General features: G+C 39.2%; 3 protein-coding genes across 20 annotated transcripts in view; 2 read left to right on the plus strand and 1 right to left on the minus strand.

The window, feature by feature from the left end:
- UTP18 (UTP18 small subunit processome component) overlaps positions 1–2091 on the minus strand; it is a 31641-nt gene extending 29550 nt beyond the window's left edge. Inside the window, exon 1 of the mRNA XM_019731015.2 lies at positions 1657–2091. Coding sequence (XP_019586574.2) covers positions 1657–1995 — 339 coding nt within the window. The 5' untranslated portion in view covers positions 1996–2091. The remainder of the gene's footprint in view (positions 1–1656) is intronic.
- A 43-nt stretch (positions 2092–2134) lies between these two features.
- MBTD1 (mbt domain containing 1) overlaps positions 2135–20596 on the plus strand; it is a 57102-nt gene continuing 38640 nt past the window's right edge. For 7 of the 18 annotated variants that reach the window (XR_002137310.2, XM_074320538.1, XM_019731003.2 and 4 more), the window contains exon 1: positions 2504–2748. Coding sequence is in view for 7 of the 18 variants with exons in the window: in XM_074320538.1 (XP_074176639.1) it covers positions 2728–2748 (21 nt within the window). In the remaining 11 variants the exon portion in view is untranslated. Of the gene's footprint in view, positions 2464–2503; positions 2749–3361; positions 3441–7390; positions 7489–20596 lie in introns of those variants that run through there. The other 11 variants (XM_074320542.1, XM_074320550.1, XM_074320545.1 and 8 more) reach the window with 10 other exon arrangements.
- Positions 14680–18707, plus strand: LOC141568844 (mitochondrial import receptor subunit TOM5 homolog). The gene has a single exon (XM_074319676.1). It carries the CDS (start codon positions 18149–18151, stop codon positions 18299–18301), a length of 153 nt encoding a protein of 50 aa, XP_074175777.1. The 5' UTR covers positions 14680–18148; the 3' UTR covers positions 18302–18707.

A 20596-nucleotide genomic window follows, 5' to 3' on the forward strand; every position in this document is an offset into this window, starting at 1 on the left:
ATGGTGGGCTCTGCCCCCTGCAACTAAGATTGAACACGGCACCTTGAGCTGAGCTGCCGCTGAGCTCCCAGATGGCTCAGTTGGTTGGAGCGCATCCTCTCAACCACAAGATTGCCGGTTCGACTGCCGCAATGGATGGTGGGCTGCGCCCCCTGCAACTAGCAATGGCAACTGGACCTGGAGCTGAGCTGCGCCCTCCACAACTAAGACTGAAAGGACAACTTGAAGCTGAACGGCACCCTCCACAACTAAGATTGAAAGGACAACAACTTGACTTGGAAAAAAGGCCTGGAAGTACACACTGTTCCCCAATAAAGTCCTGTTCCCCTTCCCCAATAAAATCTTTAAAAATAAATAAAATAACACAACTGAATATCATAGTTAACTCATTTCATATTCTTAGACATACCTCGTCTCCATTTTTCTTAACCGTTCTTGACCCCCTACCTTTTCAAACAAACTTTATACTGTCCTATCAAGTCTAAATGTAGACCACAGAGCACTCCCTAAAGTGAGCTTGAGCTTTCCCAAAACCACATGATAGAAACGTCCAAATGATTTCTACTTGCTGTTACCAGCCTATGATCCTTCAAAACCCAACAAATCCCACTTCATGTAGACTGTTTCTTTCCCTGACTAGGAAACTGTCACACAGTTCAGCACTTTTCCAGTAGTAGTTCTCTAACTCCCTACTAGGTTTCTGCAGCTTCATCCATAAGCACCCAAAGGAGGTTCTGGCAATCAATCAGTTGATACTTGCTAGGTCCACGTTCATTTAACAGACTGCATAATTCTCAGTGAGGCTTTACTTGACCATTCTAAGTAAAATGTCACAGACCTTCTCTCTACACACACTTATCTCCCTTTTCCCGAGTGCTTTAATGTTTTTCTTTCCAGCACTAGTCAGTGACATACTTGAGTTTTACAGTAGTACTTATCTCCTTTATTTTCTGCCTCTGCCACTAGTACTCCAGGAGGGCAGGATTTTTGTCAATTTTTATCCACTGCTGCTTCTCCTCCAATGCCTAGAACAATGCCTGGGACTCACTATCTTCGGAAAAAATCCCAGGTATATAATAAAAAGGAGAGAAAGTCTGCAAAAATTGTAACAACTCAAGAGTTTTTACAACCAGGAAAAAAGTATCTAGTACCCGACAGGCTCACAAATACTTGAAAAGACGAATACATACATGGTCATTCTCAAAAACTGGCGAGTCAATCACTTGGGGAGATGTTAAAAGGCAGATTCCCAGGCCCGTGCCCACGAATTCAGACTCCACAAACCAAGTGGAACTCCTGAATCACCGCAAGGTACTGAGGCAGGCGATCGTACGAACACAAGGAAAAAAACACTGAGTTTGAGGATAGTGGGGCTGAATCACGAAAGATGCGCATGATCGCAGTTCGCTAAACAAATACGTGTTGAGCGCCTGCTGGATACTAGGCGCAGAGGCTCCCACGGGGGCGGAGAAAGGCGCGGTCTCCGCCCTCCCAAGACTTTCCGTTTGAGCCCCGTCGGCGCCCGCGTTCTCGGGCTCCCTCCCACCTGAGAGCTCCCCGGCGTCGCAGGTCGCCTAGACTCCGTCCCCGGAGGCTTGCCGCCGACCGCGCGCCCCGCCCGAGCGCGCCCAGCCCGCTCGCCGCGGACTCCCTCACCCGCGGGCCTCGCAAACGCTGCAGCAGCGCGTCCTCATTGTCCTCGACGTCGCCGAAGACCAGCTCCTCCAGGCACCGCTCCACTACTGGCTTGTCCTCCTCCAGCGTCAGGCGGTTCCGCTGCCGGAGCCGTTTCTCCTCCTCCACGGCGATTGCGATCGCAGCGGCCGCTGCTCTCGGCCGAGTCAGCGGTTTCCGCTGGGATGAAGGAGCAGCCTTTCGGGGCGGCCCGTCCGGCCCCGCTCCGGCTCTCCGATCCCGCTTCATTCGAGTCTTCTGGTTCAACCTCGTTGCGGTTCTCCGGTCCGGTCTCGTTCGGGTGCCCCGTTCAGGCGGCATCGTTGGCTTTGAGAAGAAACGCAGGTACTCACGTGGAACCTCACTGCGCGTGCGCCGAAGCGCCTGTCTAGCCGCTGTAGCTGAGGCCCCAGCGGGCCGGAAGGAGCCTGCGCAGCCTGCTACCACGTGACCAACACTCTTTTTCCCTACGTAACGCCCACTCCCCTCACGAGCCCCTCCCCGTATGGGAGATCCTCCGGGAGGACCAATCTTCCGGGTGGAAGGGGAGGCGGCGTGACTGGAGTGGAAAATTTTTTCCAACACAACTTAGCAGCTTCAACTGATTGAAAGGAGCACAAGAAAGCCAGAGTATAAACTAAGATGACTGAATGAAACTTCTCTTTCTCCTGACTTTTTGACCACTCGACTTAACACGAGCCTCAATTGCCTTTTCCACCCCTCCGTCTTGGTACGTCCCTTGGAGTACGGAGCCTGCAGAGGGTCCCACGCTGGAAGAGAGAGAGGAGGGTATGTAGGGAAGTGGGCCAATCGGGGCGCGGGTCACGGCGCAGGCGCGCTGGGGAGGGAGGGCTATGCTAATGTTGTTGATATCCTGGGGCCACCCGAGTTAAAGGGGGGAAATCCGGGGGCTGCCGCAGCCGCCACCGGTCTGGGCCCAGCCAGGGCACCCCTCTAGTCGCCGTAGTCCCGGGGAGAGGCGCCTGACCCCAGCCCGGGGAGAGGGCGCCGCCGGCCCGGGGAGCACGGACAACCCCTACCCATGAGGCCCTGATGGAAAACACAAAGGATCTGGTGAGAGCCTAGCGCGGCAGCCGCTTTGTGTACCAGGTGGGGGGGACGCTTGCAGCTCCCCGACCCTAGGAACTCCTGCAGCTCCTTGACCCGGCTCCCAGGCCTGTTTCTCCATCCCACGCCCCCTCAACCTCCGGAGCTCCCCTCCCCCTACCGGCCGTTAAACGATCCAGGGGGTTCCCCTCCCCCTCACCCCCTCAGCCCCGCACTCCTCGGGGTTCTCTCTACACTCTTCTCTATCTGGAACAAAAATTTTAAAAGAAAGTTTTCCTCTGCGTCCCGCCCCCTGCCCCTTCAGCTCTGGCTGTAGAAGAAGTCTGGGTTTGAGACTTTCCCTTTTTTAGCCGCCCAGGGTGGGAGAGTGGAGTCCTCACTTCCCCCAGGGAGGCCTAGTTGTAGTACTTTGTAGAGGAAGGCGCCGGGCCGCTTTGGGGCGAGTGCCGCGAGGCATTTCGCACGTGGAGGTGGAAATATTGAAAGGGGGCGGGGTGGGCACATGTGGGAGGGAGAGGTGGGAGTGGTGTTGGGGAAGCAGCCGCCTAGGCCGCTTTAGTTTAAAAGGGTTCTAGGTCTGTGGGCTTCTATGACTAGTGCGTTCTCTTTTGTGAATAAGAATCCTAACGTTTCAGAGTCGGAAGAGACATTAGAGGTCATCACAGCAGCCGTCCCCTCTGCAGCTTCTCTGACAACTGGTAGGTAGCCTGGCCTCTGCTTAAACTCCTCCAAACACCGAGCGTTCACTGCTACCCAGGAAAGCCTGTTCTGTGTTTCGGTTGTCCTGATTGTTTGCCTACCCTTCACAGACCCTGCAGTCTCTTCATGTCCTGGTTACGCTGCTCCCTTTTTTACTTCTCAAATTTTCTCTCACATCCTCCTCACTCACCCACCCACCGCTCACTGGCCTATATTTTGTGTGCCAGGGAAGAACGGCAGGGAAGTGGAGGGAGGAGGATTTGAGAGCTAGTGAGGTCCTTGCTGAAGACTTTGCTGGGTCAAGTTTCAAAAGTGGTGGCTTCTGTGTCTAAGAATGATGGATATTTTACTACTGAAAGCTTGGAAATTACGGTTTGGGAATTTCGTGGCTGTTCTCTCTCACTAGTTCATCTTTGAGAAATTTCAGCAGCATCTCTATAGTTCTCTGGTCTCAAAGCACCTTTGCTTGTTGCCTAAAGCACTTTCCCTAAGGATGCCTAAAATTGCTTCTTGGGGGTAGTACTGAAGCTGTTAGAGGGATGGTCAGAAGAAACCCTCCTTCCTCCTTTTGACCTACGTCTTCCTTCAAAGCTGGTCTTCCTTCTCAGGGCCTCTCTTTCACAGTGCTTTCATTTCTTTCTAGTTTTTTCCAACTCTTTCATGAGATTTGAAACTTTTGCAACACTTTAATATTTGCTTAGTTTGCAATATTTTTCCTGCTCTTTACATTAATATGTGCCAGTTGGTAGTTGAGAGAGTTCAGTTTCTACTATTGTCTTGTCACTTAGTGTTTTTGTATTGTTCTCCTTCATTTGGTGAGCTTTACTGCCTCCAAAAGTATGATAGTTTTGTTGGCCTGAGAATCTTGGGGGCACACGTTTTCCTCTTCCTAATATGGTGAAGTGGGAGTCCAGACATAACAGGTAAAATGTAGAAGTAATGAATCCGATCTAAAAGCCAGAGAATAAATTTCACTTTAAACTCCCAGTCCCGTTTAAAATGTTAGAGCACAGACATTTTTTTTCTTTCCCCCTTTTATGACTTAGACTGTTGTTCTGCTCTAGTGTGCTTAAACTATATTTTTTTTCATTTGTTTACCTCAACACCATAGAGTGTTTAGAAAGAAAATAGCTTTTTTTGCACTGCCTCCACTGAATAACAAATAGTTTCTATTTATATAGAACCCATACTCAAGGCTTCTGGGTGCCTTGCAAATTATGGCAAAAACTGTCTTGAATAAGTATCTGTTCATAAGTATCTTATTTGGGCCATGGTTTTTAACCATTTAATTTATAATTTTATACAAACTTTGACACAGTATTTCCTATAAATCTAGTCACTAGAATTTAACATGGCAATGTATTCTAGATACTGAAAAGAAATAATGTAGCTGTAAAAGTCTGTCTTTAACTTTTTAAGTAAAGTTTTAATATGGAGCTCCAAGTTACTTCCTGCTTGCTTTAAACATGAACTGTCATGACTTAAGTTGACTGACTTTGGAGTCGTTTGCATTCTAAACATACTAGACAGGAACAACTGGTTTTATTTTTAAAGAACACGGTGCTGTATTTTTTATGGCTGGCTATATGTTGACCTAATTAGTGTCTAAACCTTCCTAGATGCTTCTAGTCCTTCAATTACATTGGAAGTTAATAATTTAAATTGTTTTAAAACATAACATAGTAGTCAAAAGAAGGTAAAACTATAGCTTAGAAGTGAAAACAACATATTAATGTCATAAATACTGAACCACTAAATTACTATAAGCCCGGAGTACAGTGGTTTGAGTGACCACATTCTAAAATTAGAAAAGTCACTATTCTTTTGGTTGCTCCTTGTTCTCAGCTTTTCATTTTTAAAATGTTTTCTAAATAAGATTTAACCTTTTCACATTGTAATTTTAAGGTAAGCCAGTTGAAATATGTCATTAGTTTCAGGATTTCAAATCCTAGAGAAAGATTAAAAACATCAGGACAGTAGAAGAGGAAGGACTTAAAATGGTTAAAACAAGCTAAGATATGTCTCCTCTAATACCAGGGTATTCTTAAGTGTCCAAGACTAGTTTTAATTTTATGTAAATTGACTTAGATTTAATCATAATTGTTTTCATAAATCTTTTTTCATTAGGATTTTTTTCCCCACAAATTCAGAATTTCTCTTGTTGCTCTTCTGGAACCCACAAGACAGGGTGGAAAGAAAATAATTCTATCTGAATAAACCCTGAGTTTGAGGTGGGATAAAGTGATGTAGTAAGAGGGGCACTGGCAGACTAGGTTCAGAGTTTCAGTTCTGCCACTAACTAGCTTCGTGGCACTTGTTGAACAAGATTCTGTGCCTCAGTTGTGTTATTCTCACTGTTGAAGGGTTAGTTTAGAATCAGTGTTATCCAATAAAACTTGCTACAATGATGGAAATGCCCTATATCTGTGCTGTCCAATGTGGTAGTCACTGGCCATGTGTGGCTACTGAGCACTTAAAAGGCAGTAGCTAATGTGACTGAGGAACCCAATTTTTTAATGTAAGTTGCCACATGTCTACCATATAGAACATACAGATAATATACCGGTATTTTCCAAGCTTAGCTAATCACTAGAATCACCTCTTAGGGTTCTTGTAAAAGTATAAAATCTCTCTCCTGTAAGCTGGTGTTCAGGAGGTCTGTAGTGGAGCCTGGAAATCTATTTTTAATGCATGTCCCAAAAAGACTTTTATTACATTGGTTAGGGAAACACTGCATTAAAAGATTTCTGAGCTCCCTTCTAGTTCTCACTTTAGAATTGATAACCTAGCATAGTAGAAATGAGCTTTGGACATAGTTGGCAAACTGCCTGGGCTCTAACTCTGCCACCTCCTGACCTGTGATCGTAGGCAGTTGCCTAATCTCTTTGAACTTCATTGTCCTCATCTGAAATATGGACTGAGCATCAGCCCTGCCTCCCTGCCTCCCTAGGTTTCTGGAAACCTCCAATCAGATGTGCTGACCACTGTATATGAAAGTGCAACCTGGTATAAACAGTAATTTAAATGTTATGCTATCTTCCCAGAACCCCTTTTTCTTTTTCCCTTTTTATTATGTTATCCAAGTCCTACTTCATTCTTTTAGAACTGGTTGTGTACAGTACTGCTTAATTTAGTAATTTCTTGTCCTTCGACATTTGGCCATAGTTTTCCGTCTAGTTGTAGGGCATGCATATTAAATCCAGCACTTTTTTGAATTTCTGGGGCTTAGCATAATGATTTGTATATATTGCTCAATTAAATATTGGATAATACCATCTATTACTTTACTTTTAGACTTCAAAACTTTAATTAGCTAGTTTCCAATTATGCACCAGAGAAATAACCCCGTGTACACATACGTGTTTAACCCTATTTTAATTGTTTAATTATTAATACCCTATAGTTATTACTGTTCAATGGTTATATATCTTCTAAGCAACCAACTCCAAATATATTTATAAAAGATAAACACCGGGTAAGGGGGGTGGGGGGTGGGGGGTGGGAGATGAGGGTAAGGGGGATCGAATATATGGTGATGGAAGGAGAACTGACTCTGGGTGGTGAACACACAATGGGATTTATAGATGATGTAATACAGAATTGTACACCTGAAATCTATGTAATTTTACTAACAATTGTCACCCCAATAAATTTAATAAAATAAAATTTAAAAAAAAAAAAGATAAACACCAAGGGAATATCATCATTTTACATTAATATTTTTAGGTCGTACCAAATTAGCATGACGCTGAATATCCTGTTTAACATGGTTTTGCTATATTCACATTAATAAATGATATTGTGTGATTGCTCAGATTACATTTGTACTACAGCTTTAGTATGAATTCTGTTATTTGAAGTTGAATTGATAGCTGATAATGATCTTAAAGACCCTCTCGGCTACTGTGTTTCAGGCTTAATTTTGACATGGTCATCTTTTTTTAATTAGCTTTTCAGGTTCATACTTAAGGATTCATAGCTTTCTTCTGAAGAACTGAAAGCCCATTCATGTGAATTACTTATTTTATCATACATCCTTCCTGTGTGGTAAGTGGTATTTTCCTTATTTAGAAGAGAGGGAAACTGAGACCCAAGTTATATCCAAAGTCATAAGTGGTAGGACCAAACCCAAAGAGGCAAAAGTTTGTATTTCTTATAGATCAAAGAATAGCTTCCTTTTGCTCACTATTGCTTTAAATCTTAGAATATTATGGAATGTATTGACCTCCCCTGTCATTCCCTGGGTACTTTTCAGTTTCTCTAAGTGGTTTTTTCAGGATATCATTGCTTTCCCTTTCCTCCAGATTGTATCATTGGTCTGAATTTATTCTTTCACATTGAATTTACAGGAAACAAAAACCCAATAATCCCAAATACTTACCATTTATTTTCCTGCTAATAATAAGCTTAGAAAGAATGAAGGCATTTCTCTTTAGGCCAGTGAATTGTATCAATATGCCAAATTGCTTTCTGTCCTATGTTGGGATGAGGAAGAGACCAGTAAGAGCTAAGCAGCTCTCTGGCTCCTACTAAATCTAGTCATCATACATTATCTATGAATTCTTATATTGAACTTTGTAAGTTCACACATACAACTTTCAAATTGAACGATTTAGAAAACTTAGATGACTAAATATGAAACTTTGAAAATTATATGGGCCACCCTATTGATTTGGATAACGGAGAGTTGTTAACTTTTGATGAGTTTATTCATATTGAATTTATGCTATTATTATTTGGTTGCATATGAATACTTACATGTATTTGCATTTAGAATTTCAGATATTTTCTATAAAATTACTCCTAGAAAAGTTTATACTTTTCTGGGACTTTTGGTTGATTATACCAACAAGTTAATGGCTATACCTTTTAATTCCTTTGTAGATTTTATAAGGAGGAAGGTTCATCAAGGTGACAATTACAGTACAGAAAGGAAATTTGCTGTGATTTGTGACTCCTTACATTTTGTCACTATAAGAGCCTGTGTTTTGTTTTATTTTTCATTACAGAAAAATTACACATTTGCTATTTAAAAATAGAAAATGAAAAATATAGAAAAATTGTAATGAGTCTTCCATCCCATTCTCACCCTGTTAGGAGTTTATCTATTCCTTCTAGGATCTTTCTAAATGCATATGTAAACAAACATAGGTATATCAATCTGTGCACATACCAGCATATATTATTTAATAAAAAGTGAGTCATACTATTCAGATTTTACAATTTTTCATTCAGTATTTTACCTATTGCTAATCATTCTGCTGACGGTTAGATCGCCTCCAATGTTTCACTATTACATTATTGCTGCTGCAAGAAACATCCTTCCCCGTAGATTCTCGTGTCCTGTGAGTATCTCTGAAGGACAGATTCCTAAAAGTGGAGTTACTTGGTCAAAATACATACTTCTTTTTTTTTTTTTTAGGTTTTCATAAGTAATGTCAAATTGCCTTCCAAAAAGATGGCATAAATTTACCTTCCTACATAAATTTGCCAATGCCAGATATCATCAATTTCAATTTTTATCAGTTTAAGGAATTTTTTTAAAGGTGGTTTATACTTTATACAAATTAACTTTTTTATAATATGCATGTACTTGATTGTACAGTGTTAAACAGTGATGTAAGTACTGCCGAAAAAGTATCCCTTGCAGCAATCGTTTTCTCTTCCCAACACAGCTTTCATGAGACAACTAGTTTTCATTCTTTTAGCCTTTTCCTCTAGTACCTATCTAAATATTAGGCTTCTGCTACTCAGGGCATGAATTTTAGATGTTATCTTTTGACTTTCTCTGTGGTGGATGAGGTGTTACCATATATGCCCAAGTATTAGGTGAGGTTTCCCCACCTGCAGTCATCCAGTCACATTATATTCAAGGCCTTAGTCATCTAACATGATTTTTTCCGTTTTTATTGTGAAGAGCAAAGTATTCAAAAAGGCACATTACCTGGAAGAGTTTTATTTGATCCTTCTAAGCTTGCAGAAGTTAGCCAACAGAACCATAACTAAGGAAAAAAAGAGAAAGAAGGTTAAAATTTAACAGATTTAAGATTATTCCCATGATTCATATTGTTAGTGTTCACTTTAGCTGTATTACCTTGGGCAAGTAGTTTGGCCTGTTTCAGCCGTGGCTTCCTCATCTGTAAAATGTGAGTAATAATACTTAATAAATAATTAATAAATACATCACTACACATTAAGTGCTTAGACTATGCTTAGCACATACTGTGTCCTATAAATATTAGTTGTATTAATAGTCATGAGACCTTTTACAAATCACCAGCAAAAATAATCCCGTAAGAGGTTATTATGGAATTTATAAATAAACTCCAGTAGGGCAAAATGTGTTTCTGTTAGATGAAAATGAAGACTAACTCTGAAAACTGTTAGATGATACAAAAAGTAAATCTAGTGATGACAGGTGAAGTGTTTCAGAAAATGGCAAAAGTAATATTTCTAAAATAATATATTCTAATATACAACTTAAAATATGTATGTGTAGACTTCTAGGTCTGGCCTGATCCAGTTTTCCCACCTACCTTCCTATAAACCTGTAAAACCATCAAAGAGCACATATAAATCACACACCACCCATGCCTTCACGTTATTAAGAAACAGATTAGCACAACCTTCAAATTACGTATAAGTAGAGAAATCGGATTCCAAAAGCTCCTTTTGCCCATTCCTGTGGATGTGAAGAATGAGAGAGGGAAGGCGGAAGGCTGAACAGGTTTACTGGAAGAGTTCAGAGACATGGAAGACTCATACGAAGTATATTGTGAATCAGAGCATTTCAACTAGTGGGGGAAAAAACACCTTGAATCAGAAATAGGAAACCAAGAGCAGAAAGGAACAAAAAATAGGAAGATAGAGTAGATTAGATTCAGAAAAGAGGAAAGAAATCATCAGAAATGAAGACTGGAAGGTTCTCACTGAACAGAAGATTCAAATGTGAACATAATAAAAGACATTGAAGAAAAGAAAGAAAATGAGAATGAAATTAGACTTATTTTTTTTTAACTTGACATTTGAAATAAAAGGTGGGTCCAAAAAATGTGATGTGTGTAATTGTTGTCCCTCAAGAGGAAAAAAAAAATAAGGTGATAATTATCTTCCAAGAAAACTTTCTGGAAATATAAAGTCTGAATCTGTATGTCAGAAGTTCATACCAGGAAATAACTCTAGGATATATCCTAGTAAAGCTGTAGAACTTTAAAGATGCAGAAAAATTTCCAGGGCCTCTAGGCGAAAAAATGAAGTGACTTACAAGGGTGCCAAAAAAATGTATATGTAATAGTCAATATATACCGATAACAAAAGATGAATATGTTTGAGTTCTGCAATTATAAGAGGTGCTCAAAGTGGTTTACCATCAGCGTCCAGACACTTCTGATTACAGTGAACTACTGCTTGAGCAACGTTGACCAAAGTGTCCGCTTGTATACATTTTGTTGGCACCCTCAGTACTGCTACCAGATTTCTCAAAAGCAGCATACAAAGCAAGACAGCAGTGGAGCAGCATGTGGAAAGAAAATGCTAACCAATGATTTTATATTCAGTCAGTTGTCCTTCAGGTGTCGAGACTATAGAAAAACAGTTTTGAACATGCCAAGGGAATACTGTCTAGCCCTTCCTGAGGAAACTTTTAAGGGCTGAGCTTCATCTGGAAGAGATGTCAGGGAAATTTTCTGGAAAAAAGACTGACAGTATTTCGTAAACTTTTCAAGCTAAGATTACAATAAAGAGTAGGGACATAGTAGAATAATATATAAATATGACATGTTCTGACAGTAGAAAGAATGCAACTGAAAAATTAGCTGAGGGAAAAGGGAAGGAAAAGCTAGAATAAGATTAATGATACAGTTTAGCTGTTATGAGTGACTCAGAGGATATCATCTGAAACTGAAAGAAAAGATTAGATAGCAGATACCTGGTACTGTAAAAGATACAGGCCGACCTCATTTTATTGTGCTTCGCTTTATTGCACTTAACAGATTGTGCATTTTTTATAAGTTGAAGGTTTGTGGCACCCCTGCATCGAGCAAGTCTTATCAGTGCCATTTTTCCAACAACATTTGCTCATTTTGTGTCTCCACGTGTCTCCATATTTTCTTGCAATATTTCAAAGTTTTTCATTATTATGTTATGGTGATCTCTGATCAGTAATTTTTGACAGTACTATTGTAATTGTCTTGGGGTGCCACAAACTGCACCCACATAAGATGGCAAATTTAATTGGTAAGTGTTGTATGTGTTCTGACTGCTCCACTGACTGCTGTTTCCGTCTCTCTCCCTCTCCTCTGGCCATCCTATTCCCTGAGACAACAATATTGAAATTAGGCCCATTAATAACCCTGAAATGGTCTCTATTCAAGTGAAAGAAAGAGTCGCACATCGCACTTAAAATCTAAAAATGGTTAAGCATAGTGAGGAGGGCATGTCGAAAGCTAGGCCTCTTGTGCCAATTAGCCAAGTTGTTAATGTAAAGGAGAAATTCTTGAAATTAAAAGTGCTACTCCAGTGAACACACGAATGATAAAGCCTTACTGCTGTTACGGAGAAAAATTTAGTGGTCTAGATAACAGGTCAAACCAGCTCAAATTCTTTAAGGCAAAGCCTAATCCAGAGCAAGGTCCTAACACTCTTCAGTTCTGTGAAGGCTGAGATTGGTGAGGAAGCTGCCGAAGTTTCAAGCCAGCAGAGGTTGGTTCATGAGGTTTAAGGAAAGAAGCCATCTCCGTAACATAAAAGTGCAAGGTGAAGCAGCAAGTTACCCAGAAGATCCAGCTAAGATAATTAATGAAGACGGCTACACTAAACAGATTTTCAGTAAAGATGAAACAACCTTATTTTGGAAGAAGATGCCATCTAGGACTTTGATAGTTGGAGAAGAGGAGTCAGTGCCTGGCTTCAAAGTTTCAAAGGACAGGCTGACTCTCTTGTCAGGGGATAATGCAGCTGGTGACTTTAAGTTGAAGCCAGTGCTCATGTATCATTCTGAAAATCCTAGGACCCTTGCAAACTATGCTAAACCTCCTCTGCCTGTGCTCTGTAAATGGAACAACAAAGCCTGGGTGACAGCACATCTGTTTACAACATGGTTTACTGAATATTTTAAGCCCACTATTAAGACCTACTACTCAGAAAAAAAGATTCCTTTCAAAAGATTACTGCTCATTGACAATGCCCCTGGTCACACAAGAGCTGTGATGGAGATTTACACTGAGATTAATGTTGTTTTCATGCCGACTGTAACAACACAACATCTGTTCTGCAGCCCACGGACCAAGGAGTAATTTTGCTTTCAAGTCTTATTATTTAAGACTACATTTGAGAGGGTGGCCGGTTAGCTCAGTTGGTTGGAGCGTGGTGCTGATAACACCAGGGTTGCTGGTTCGATCCCTGCATGGGCCATTGTGAGCTGCATCCTCCTTAAAAAAAAAGAAAAAAAATACATTTGATAAGGCTATAGCTGCCATAGATAGTCATTCCTCTAATGGATCTGGGCAAAGTAAATTGTAAACCTTCTGGAAAGGATCATCATTCTAGATGCCATTATGAACATTTGTGTTTCATGGAAGGTGGTCAAAAAAATCAACATTAACAGGAATTTGAAAGAAGTTGAATCCAGTTCTCATGAATGACTTTGATGGGTTCAAGATTTCAGTGGAGGAAGTAGTTGCAGATGTGGTGGAAGTGGAAATAGCAAGAGAACTAGATTTATAAGCAGAGCCTAAAGATGTAACTGAATTACTGCAATCTCATGATAAAACTTGAACATACAAGGAGTTGCTTCTTATGGATGAGCAAAGAAAGTGGTTTCTTGAAATGGAATCTACTCCTGGTGAAGATGGCTATGAAGATTGTTGAAATGACAACAAATAGACAGACCACTACCTAGTTTAATCAATGGAGAAAAGAGAAAGCTCAAATATACAAAATAAGAAATGACGGGGCAAATGATGTGATACAGAGGAAACTGAGAAAATCATATGCAACTATTTTGCACAGCTCTGTAAATAAATTTGAAAACCTAGATGAAGTGGATGATTTATTAGGAAGTACAGTTTAAGAAAATTGACCTCATTTGAAATTTAAAAAAATAATAAATTTAGATAATTTCTGTAGAAGAAATAGAGAAACTTATCAAGGAGTTACCCCTCAAAACACCAGGCGCAGTTATTTCACAAGTGATTCTGCAAACTTTTAGAGACCAGATGTTCCCAATGCTACGTGAATTACTTTAGAACATAGACAATGACAAATTTTCTAATTATTTTTATGAAGCAAGACTAATAGTTTTTTTAATAAAGATAGTACAAAAAATGAAAATTACATACAAATATTTATGACTATCAATATAAGAAAATACTGATAAATTTTACTACATAAATTTTTTTTCCCTTCTTCCACCTCCCCCCACCCACTCCAGTTCAAACCGTTGTTTCTCAGTCTAGTGTGTAGACCACAGCTCCCTGGCCCATACTGGTATTATGAGCCTTGCACTCTCATTAAAAATTAAAGTTTTTAATTGTGTGGCAAAATAATCCATAAGCAAAATCAAAATTTGCCATATATTACAGACAAAAAGTAAATTTAGGTTAAATTCCTAAATGTGAAGAACTTTAAAATAAAAACATTTAAAAGATTAAAAATCCTAAAGATAAAAAGGGCAAAAGATAACAGACATCCCACACACACACATACACAAAAGAAGATACAAGAATGGCTTAATGTTAAACTATACTGAGCACATCTTGGTTTTTAATACCAGTCCCCACTGAAAAGGACAGGAGCTCCTTGGCGAGTTGGTTGACTTCAGGGCTGGAGCAGCATAGGTATAAAATGACCCTGGAATATCTTGATACTCCAGAAAGTAAGACAGTACTCAGAAATTGAAGGGAACATGTCAAAAGGTCGCAGGAATCTATTCAAGGGGATCCTAGTAGCCAAATCTGAGATAATGTGAGCTTCAAAATAATTAAGGACAGTAATGAGTTATAAACCAGAAAAAAACCAGGAGTTAGTGAATTCATAGTAACAGCGAATAGGTAGGTAAGTGGATAAGTAAATGTATAAAAAGGATGATGGGAGAATTCCCTACTGACTGTTAAAAGAATATTAGAATTTGAAAATCATTTTGCAGCTATCATAGTAATGTTTGGTTTTGCAGGAGTTACTAAATGCTAAATTTAGGGATGGGATGGGGTGGGATTTCAATGAGAAACAATATGTGTTTTAAAGTCTGTCCCCAAGATTGCTTATTAGTTGCAAGGAGAAATATGGTAAGTATACGCGGAAAAACTATACAACATCTTAACAGGGATCAAAAGTAACGTCACCATGAGGGGCAGGTAGGCATAGTGTGCCTCTGGGTGCAATATTCTGAGAATACATCACTTATGTAGTATTCTGGGGATACATAACCTGAACCCGATGAGGAAACAGGTGAACCTCAAATGAAAAACATTAAAAGGGGGGGAGCAAGCCTACATTCTTCAAAAATAATCTTCCTGATTAAAGGAAACTAAGTAAACAAATACATGTGATACGGGACTGAAAAGAAGAAATGCTATAAAGAACAATATTGTGTTCATTGGATTATGGATGATAAATTAAGGGAAAATACATTAATGTTAAATTTCCTGAAACTGATAATTATGCTGTAGTTATGAGAGAATGTTTTTATTCTTAGGAAATGCACACTGAATTCTGGGGGGGATAAAAAGACGTGACATACGCAACTTAAAAAACATCTGTATATTTAGAGAGAAAATTAAAACAAATGGGGCTAAATGTGAGTAATGGGTGAATCTGAGTAGAGTACACAGGATTCTTTGTTCTATTCTTCCAACTTTTCTGGAAGTTTGAAGTTATTTCCAAGTAGAAAGTTTAAAAACAAAAAAAGAAAAACTACTTTTTCATCCTTCATACTGTCAGAAGGAAATCAAACATTGAGACTGTGGGGAAACCAATACTCACTCTTGCTGATGCAAATAGAAAATGGTAAAATTTTTTATGGAGGGGAATTTGGCAATATCTAACAAGTTACATATACATTCACCTTTCTGTCCAGAGATCCCACTTCTGAAAATATACCCTGAAGGTGTACCTCAAGTAATTTTAAAAAGGGTGTGTGTGTTTATGTGCACAAGTTTATTACAACAATACCTGTAATTGCAAAATATTGAAAACTACTAAGTGTCCAAATAAATAGATTGGTTGAGGGGCGGCCAGTTAGCTCAGTTGGTTAGAGCACTGTGCTCTTAACAACAAGGTTGCTGGTTTGATCCCCACATGGGCCACTGAGCTGTGCCCTCCACAACTAGATTGAAACAACTACTTGACTTGGAGCTGATAGGTCCTAGAGAAAACACAAATAAATTAAAAAAGGAGAGCGATTGTTTGAATAAACATACAGTGGAGAGTATTGTGCAGCTGAAAAAAATAAGGAAGAAGATGTCTGTGCACTGAAATGGAATGACTTCCAGGATATATTTCTAAATTAATAAAAGCAAAGGATGGAGGAATTTTTAGAATGTGGTCTTTTGTGTAAGAAAGAAGAGGAAAGAAACAAATACACCTGTTTACCTTTTCAAAACTTACACAGAAGAAGGATGAACTAGAAAGCAGTCAAGTTTGTTACCCACCTACCTACAAGGGTGGGTGATAAGGCAAGGAAGGAAATATTTCTCCAAGTTGTAATTTTTTGTATAGTTCTTTACACATGTATTTGGAAGCGGGGTGATTTTTTAGGTAGTCTCCAAAAATGAAATTCATTCAATAAGGATGGTAGGGCAGACTGAAAAACAAAAGCAAACCAAACCTGATTTATTTCAAATCAATAACATAACCACTTTGAAGGAAGGAGAAATAATTAGTCCATGTACCTTTTAAACTCCGTACTCTGTCCCTCAGGTTTGGGAGAAGGGACTACAAAGAAAGTCTGAACTCCGTTTGTTTTGGGGTTTTTTTTGTAACAGTATAGATGTTGTGCTTCTGAAACTATTTAAATGTGTAAAAAGGTTGAGCAAATTAGTTAGTGTTAATTTTGTGGGAGCCAGGGTTTTCACTGTGGAAAAAGACAAATACAGATGTGGGAACGTGAGGAAAGGCCCAATGGGATGGATTGGAATTGGAGGTATAAGTGTAAATTCATGATTTTCTAAAATAAAATACACACGTGTATACGTATGTGTATCCATATGTTTCAGTTCCATCCTCTGAAGGGCCCAGAGGCAAAGAGATACCCCAGTAGCAGTGAGCACACGGAGCAGCTAGATCTTCATTTCTAATGCCATTCCCCACTAAAAGGAACTGAGGCTCTTCAGAGAAGTGGTTGATTCCAGGGCTAGAACAGGAAAATGAATATAAGATAAGCCAGGAGTATCTTCTTACATGAGAAAGTGAGGACATGCTCAAAATGTGATATGGGCATCAGCTTGATGGGGCTCCCACTGGCCAAATTTGGGACAGTTTGAGCCCCAAATAAGAACAGTAATGAATTATATAAGCCATTGAAAAGCAGGAATCGATGAACTGGTGGTTCCTGTAGTAGGAAAAAGAGGTATCTTCCATACAGAATGATGTCACCTGATGAATATGGAAGGAATTCTGGGGTTGGAAACTTAAAAATTGGGCAAGAATAATCATTAGATTAAGTCTGGAGTGGAATTTTGATGAGCAGAATATTTGCATGGTCTTTAAATGTCTCCCTGTGGATTGCTTGTTGAAAGAGGGAAAATAGAAAGGAGAACTAGACCACACCTAGACCAGGTTTTCAAACTTAACATCACCAGTAAGAGGCATTGGACATCATGTAATCTGGATTTGCTGCCTGAGAAAGAGTATCAGTTAACATAGCATTTCAGCTGGGGATCTACAGTCTGAATCTAATCACGAGAAAACCTTAAGTAAACACAAAATAAAGTTTTTATTTTAGAAAAGAAGAGGAAATCTGTGTGGAAGTATTCCAAGTAATTTGTATAAGGTTTTCTACTACAAATTAGTTTCTTTACCTGTTCAGGTTATTATAGTTGTTCACCTGTTCAGGTAATCTATTTCTTTATGAGTGAGGTTTGGTTTTGTGTCCTTCAAGAAATTTGTCTATTTCATCTAAGTCGTCAAATTTATTAGCACACTAAATGTTAGCTAATATTCTTACTTTTTGATATCTGTAGAATCTAGTGATATCACCTCATTCATAATACTGGAAAGTTTGTGTCTTAATCTCTGATTTGAGGTTTATCAATCTTACTGCTCTTCTCAAAGAACCAGCTTATGTTTTCATTTGTTTTGTGGTGTGGTTTTTTTTCATTGATTTTCACTTGGAACTTTGAGGATAGATTTTCTGGTGTGTTTTTTTCCTTTAAAAGTTTGAAGGTGTGGGGGTGGCCGGTTGGCTTAGTCGGTTAGAGCGCTGTGCTCATAACACCAAGTTTGCCAGTTCAATTTCCACATGAGCCAGTGAGCTACGCCCTCCACAACTAGATTGAAAACAACGACTTGACTTGAAGATGGTGGGTCCTGGAAAAACACACTGTTCCCCAATCTTCCCCAATAAAAATTAAAAAAAAAAAAAAAGTTTGGGTCACTGCTCGGGAAAGTGAGGGGCGGCAACAGGAAATGGGGCTGAGCCTAGTTCCGTGCACAAGCCAGCCGCCAGGAAGATAAGAGCGCGGTGGCTGGAAGCTGGTGGGGCACGGCCTCGATGTTCTGTATAGAGGGCCTTGCACCCAAGCTGGGCCCCGAGGAGATGAAACGAAAGATGCGCGAAGATGTGATCTCCATATGGAACTTCCTTATCTACGTGGCCCTGCTGCGAGTCACTCCTTTTATCTTAAAGAAATTGGACAGCATATAAAGATTGGACATCACATGTGAATGCATGATATGAAGAACCTGGTTCCAGTTTGTACTCTGCACATGAATAGGCCCAGAAAGATGTAAGAGACTCTTTGACTGAATGGACATAAAACTTCTACTTGTTAAGAACAAGTTTGGCTCTGGTAACTGACCTTCACAGCTAAAATATAAATTATTTGGGAAGTATGAAACATGTTTTATGGCCGTAGTATGCCCTTAACACCTGTGATATTCAGCCTCCATGAATGCTGGTGTAATTGTAAATAATGTCAAACTCCGTTTTCTAGCAAATATTAATTATACAAGGGAATTATGTCTGAAAAAAAAAGTTTGAAGGCATTACTTTTATTAATGTTGCTGTTGAGAGAAGCCCACTGATATCCATATCCCTTCTCTATGTGACCTCCATAGCATTTCTCTTGAAGCTCTTATATATATCTTTATTGTCCGAGTTCTGTAATTTTTATTATGATGTACCTTGGTGTGTGTGTATATATATATATATATATATATATATATATTTTTTTTTTTTTTTTTTTTTTTTTTTAAGTCATTGAGTTGGGCTTGCATGGTCTCAATATAGAAACTCCGTGTTTTGATCCTGGAATTTTTTTTCTTTGTATTTTTTTTTCTTTATATAACTTTTTTCGATCTGCTTTGTCTTTCTTCAGTATCTCTTTGGATTTTGGATCTTCTGGATTTAACTCTTTTTTACTGTCTAGCTTTTTGTCTCATGTATACACACACGCTTTTTGAAAGATTTCCTTCATTTTACTATCCATTTATTGAATTTATTATTTTGCCTTTTTTGTTTTTAAATTCCACTGTCTATCTTGTTCACTCATATTTTATCTCTAAAGAATTAATTTCATTTTTTAAAGTTTTCCTTTGTTCTGTGGATTGCTTCTGTTTCCTATAGATTCTTTTTTCCTGAAGATTTGTCTTAATCTTTCACATTCTTCGAGGCCTTTCTCAACTGATTGGTGGTCCTTGCCCATCTGTTCATATTTAATGGTTAGTTACTAAGCAGCTGATTGGACTGCATCAGTGCCTGAGTTGGACTTGTTGACTAGTGAGATTCATTGTGGTGATTGGTTGCTTTTTAAATCTTCTCCTTGGTGTTCTGCAATTTTTCTGTGATCTATTTAAATGTGGGTGTCTTTTTGTTGTGCTTAGCATGTGTTGTAATTCTCTGTAAATTTGTGTTTTCATTATGTCTGCAAAATTCTCAGTATCTCATTCAACATTACTTTTGTCCATTCTCTCCTTTGAGAATTCTTATTAGATATTTATTAGATCATTACATTCTGTGCTCTTTTAACTTCTTATTTTCTATACTTCTGTTTTTCTTTACTGTGTTTTGGGTATTTTCTTAATGTTTCTCTTCCATTTCCCAATTCTTTTTTAGTCATGTCTAATCTGTTCCTCCTATCTATTGAGGTGTTTGTTTTTTTAATTACAGTGGTTATATTTTTTATTTACAGAAGTTAATATGTTTGTTTTCAAATCTGCCAGATGGCTTTTTATTCCTTTGCTCATTTTTCAATAACATTTTCATTTCTTCTTAATCAGTTCTTGTCTGGTTATTTTATATTCTGTCTGTGGCAGTTCCAGTGTCAAACTTTGGGATTCCTAATCTATTTCTGCTGACAGCGTGCAGTAATGGTTTGCTTATCGTGTGTTTGATATTTGGTTGTATCAAATATCATATTTGATAAAATCTGTAGGAATGCTGCAAGGCCTGAATTGTAGGTGATTATTTTCTGAGATAATTTAGGATTGCTGGATATCCAAGGGCAGTAGTATCCTGGAACCACTTTGATTTCTTGACCGGGGGATTTCCTGACCATATAGGACCATCTAGGGGTGGGGTAAATTATGACCTCAGACATACTCAGGAGGGCAGGCCTGTGATTATGAAATCCCAGAGAAGCATTTCCACCCAGAACATGGGCAGAAAAGGCTTCCTTGTTAGGTCCCCTTTGCAGGTAGATTTTTTTCCCCATTCACCCTTTCATTGAAGTTGCAGCCCCCTTAGGGGTTTTGGCCTGATGCAGGAGTTTCCAGTTAAGTTAAATTTTACATACATATGTATATGTATACGCACACACACACACTTTTTTTCACTAGTATGCTATCCTAATCTAATCTAAGCAAGTAGAACACAGCTTCTTAACTAGTGTGCCCTGGAATATGTGTATGTCAAGGTACTCATTCCTGCAGTACTTGGGACCATCAGAGGCCTAAAGCTGGGGGCGTCCAGGGGCGTGTTCATAACCCTTGTGTTGTATAA

Source organism: Rhinolophus sinicus, linkage group LG15 (assembly GCF_036562045.2).
Source record: "Rhinolophus sinicus isolate RSC01 linkage group LG15, ASM3656204v1, whole genome shotgun sequence".
NCBI lineage: Eukaryota > Metazoa > Chordata > Mammalia > Chiroptera > Rhinolophidae > Rhinolophus > Rhinolophus sinicus.

What these genes read in the sequence shown, in the direction of transcription:
- LOC141568844 (XM_074319676.1), top strand. Translation starts at nt 18,149, where the DNA reads ATGTTCTGTATAGAGGGCCTTGCACCCAAGCTGGGCCCCGAGGAGATG.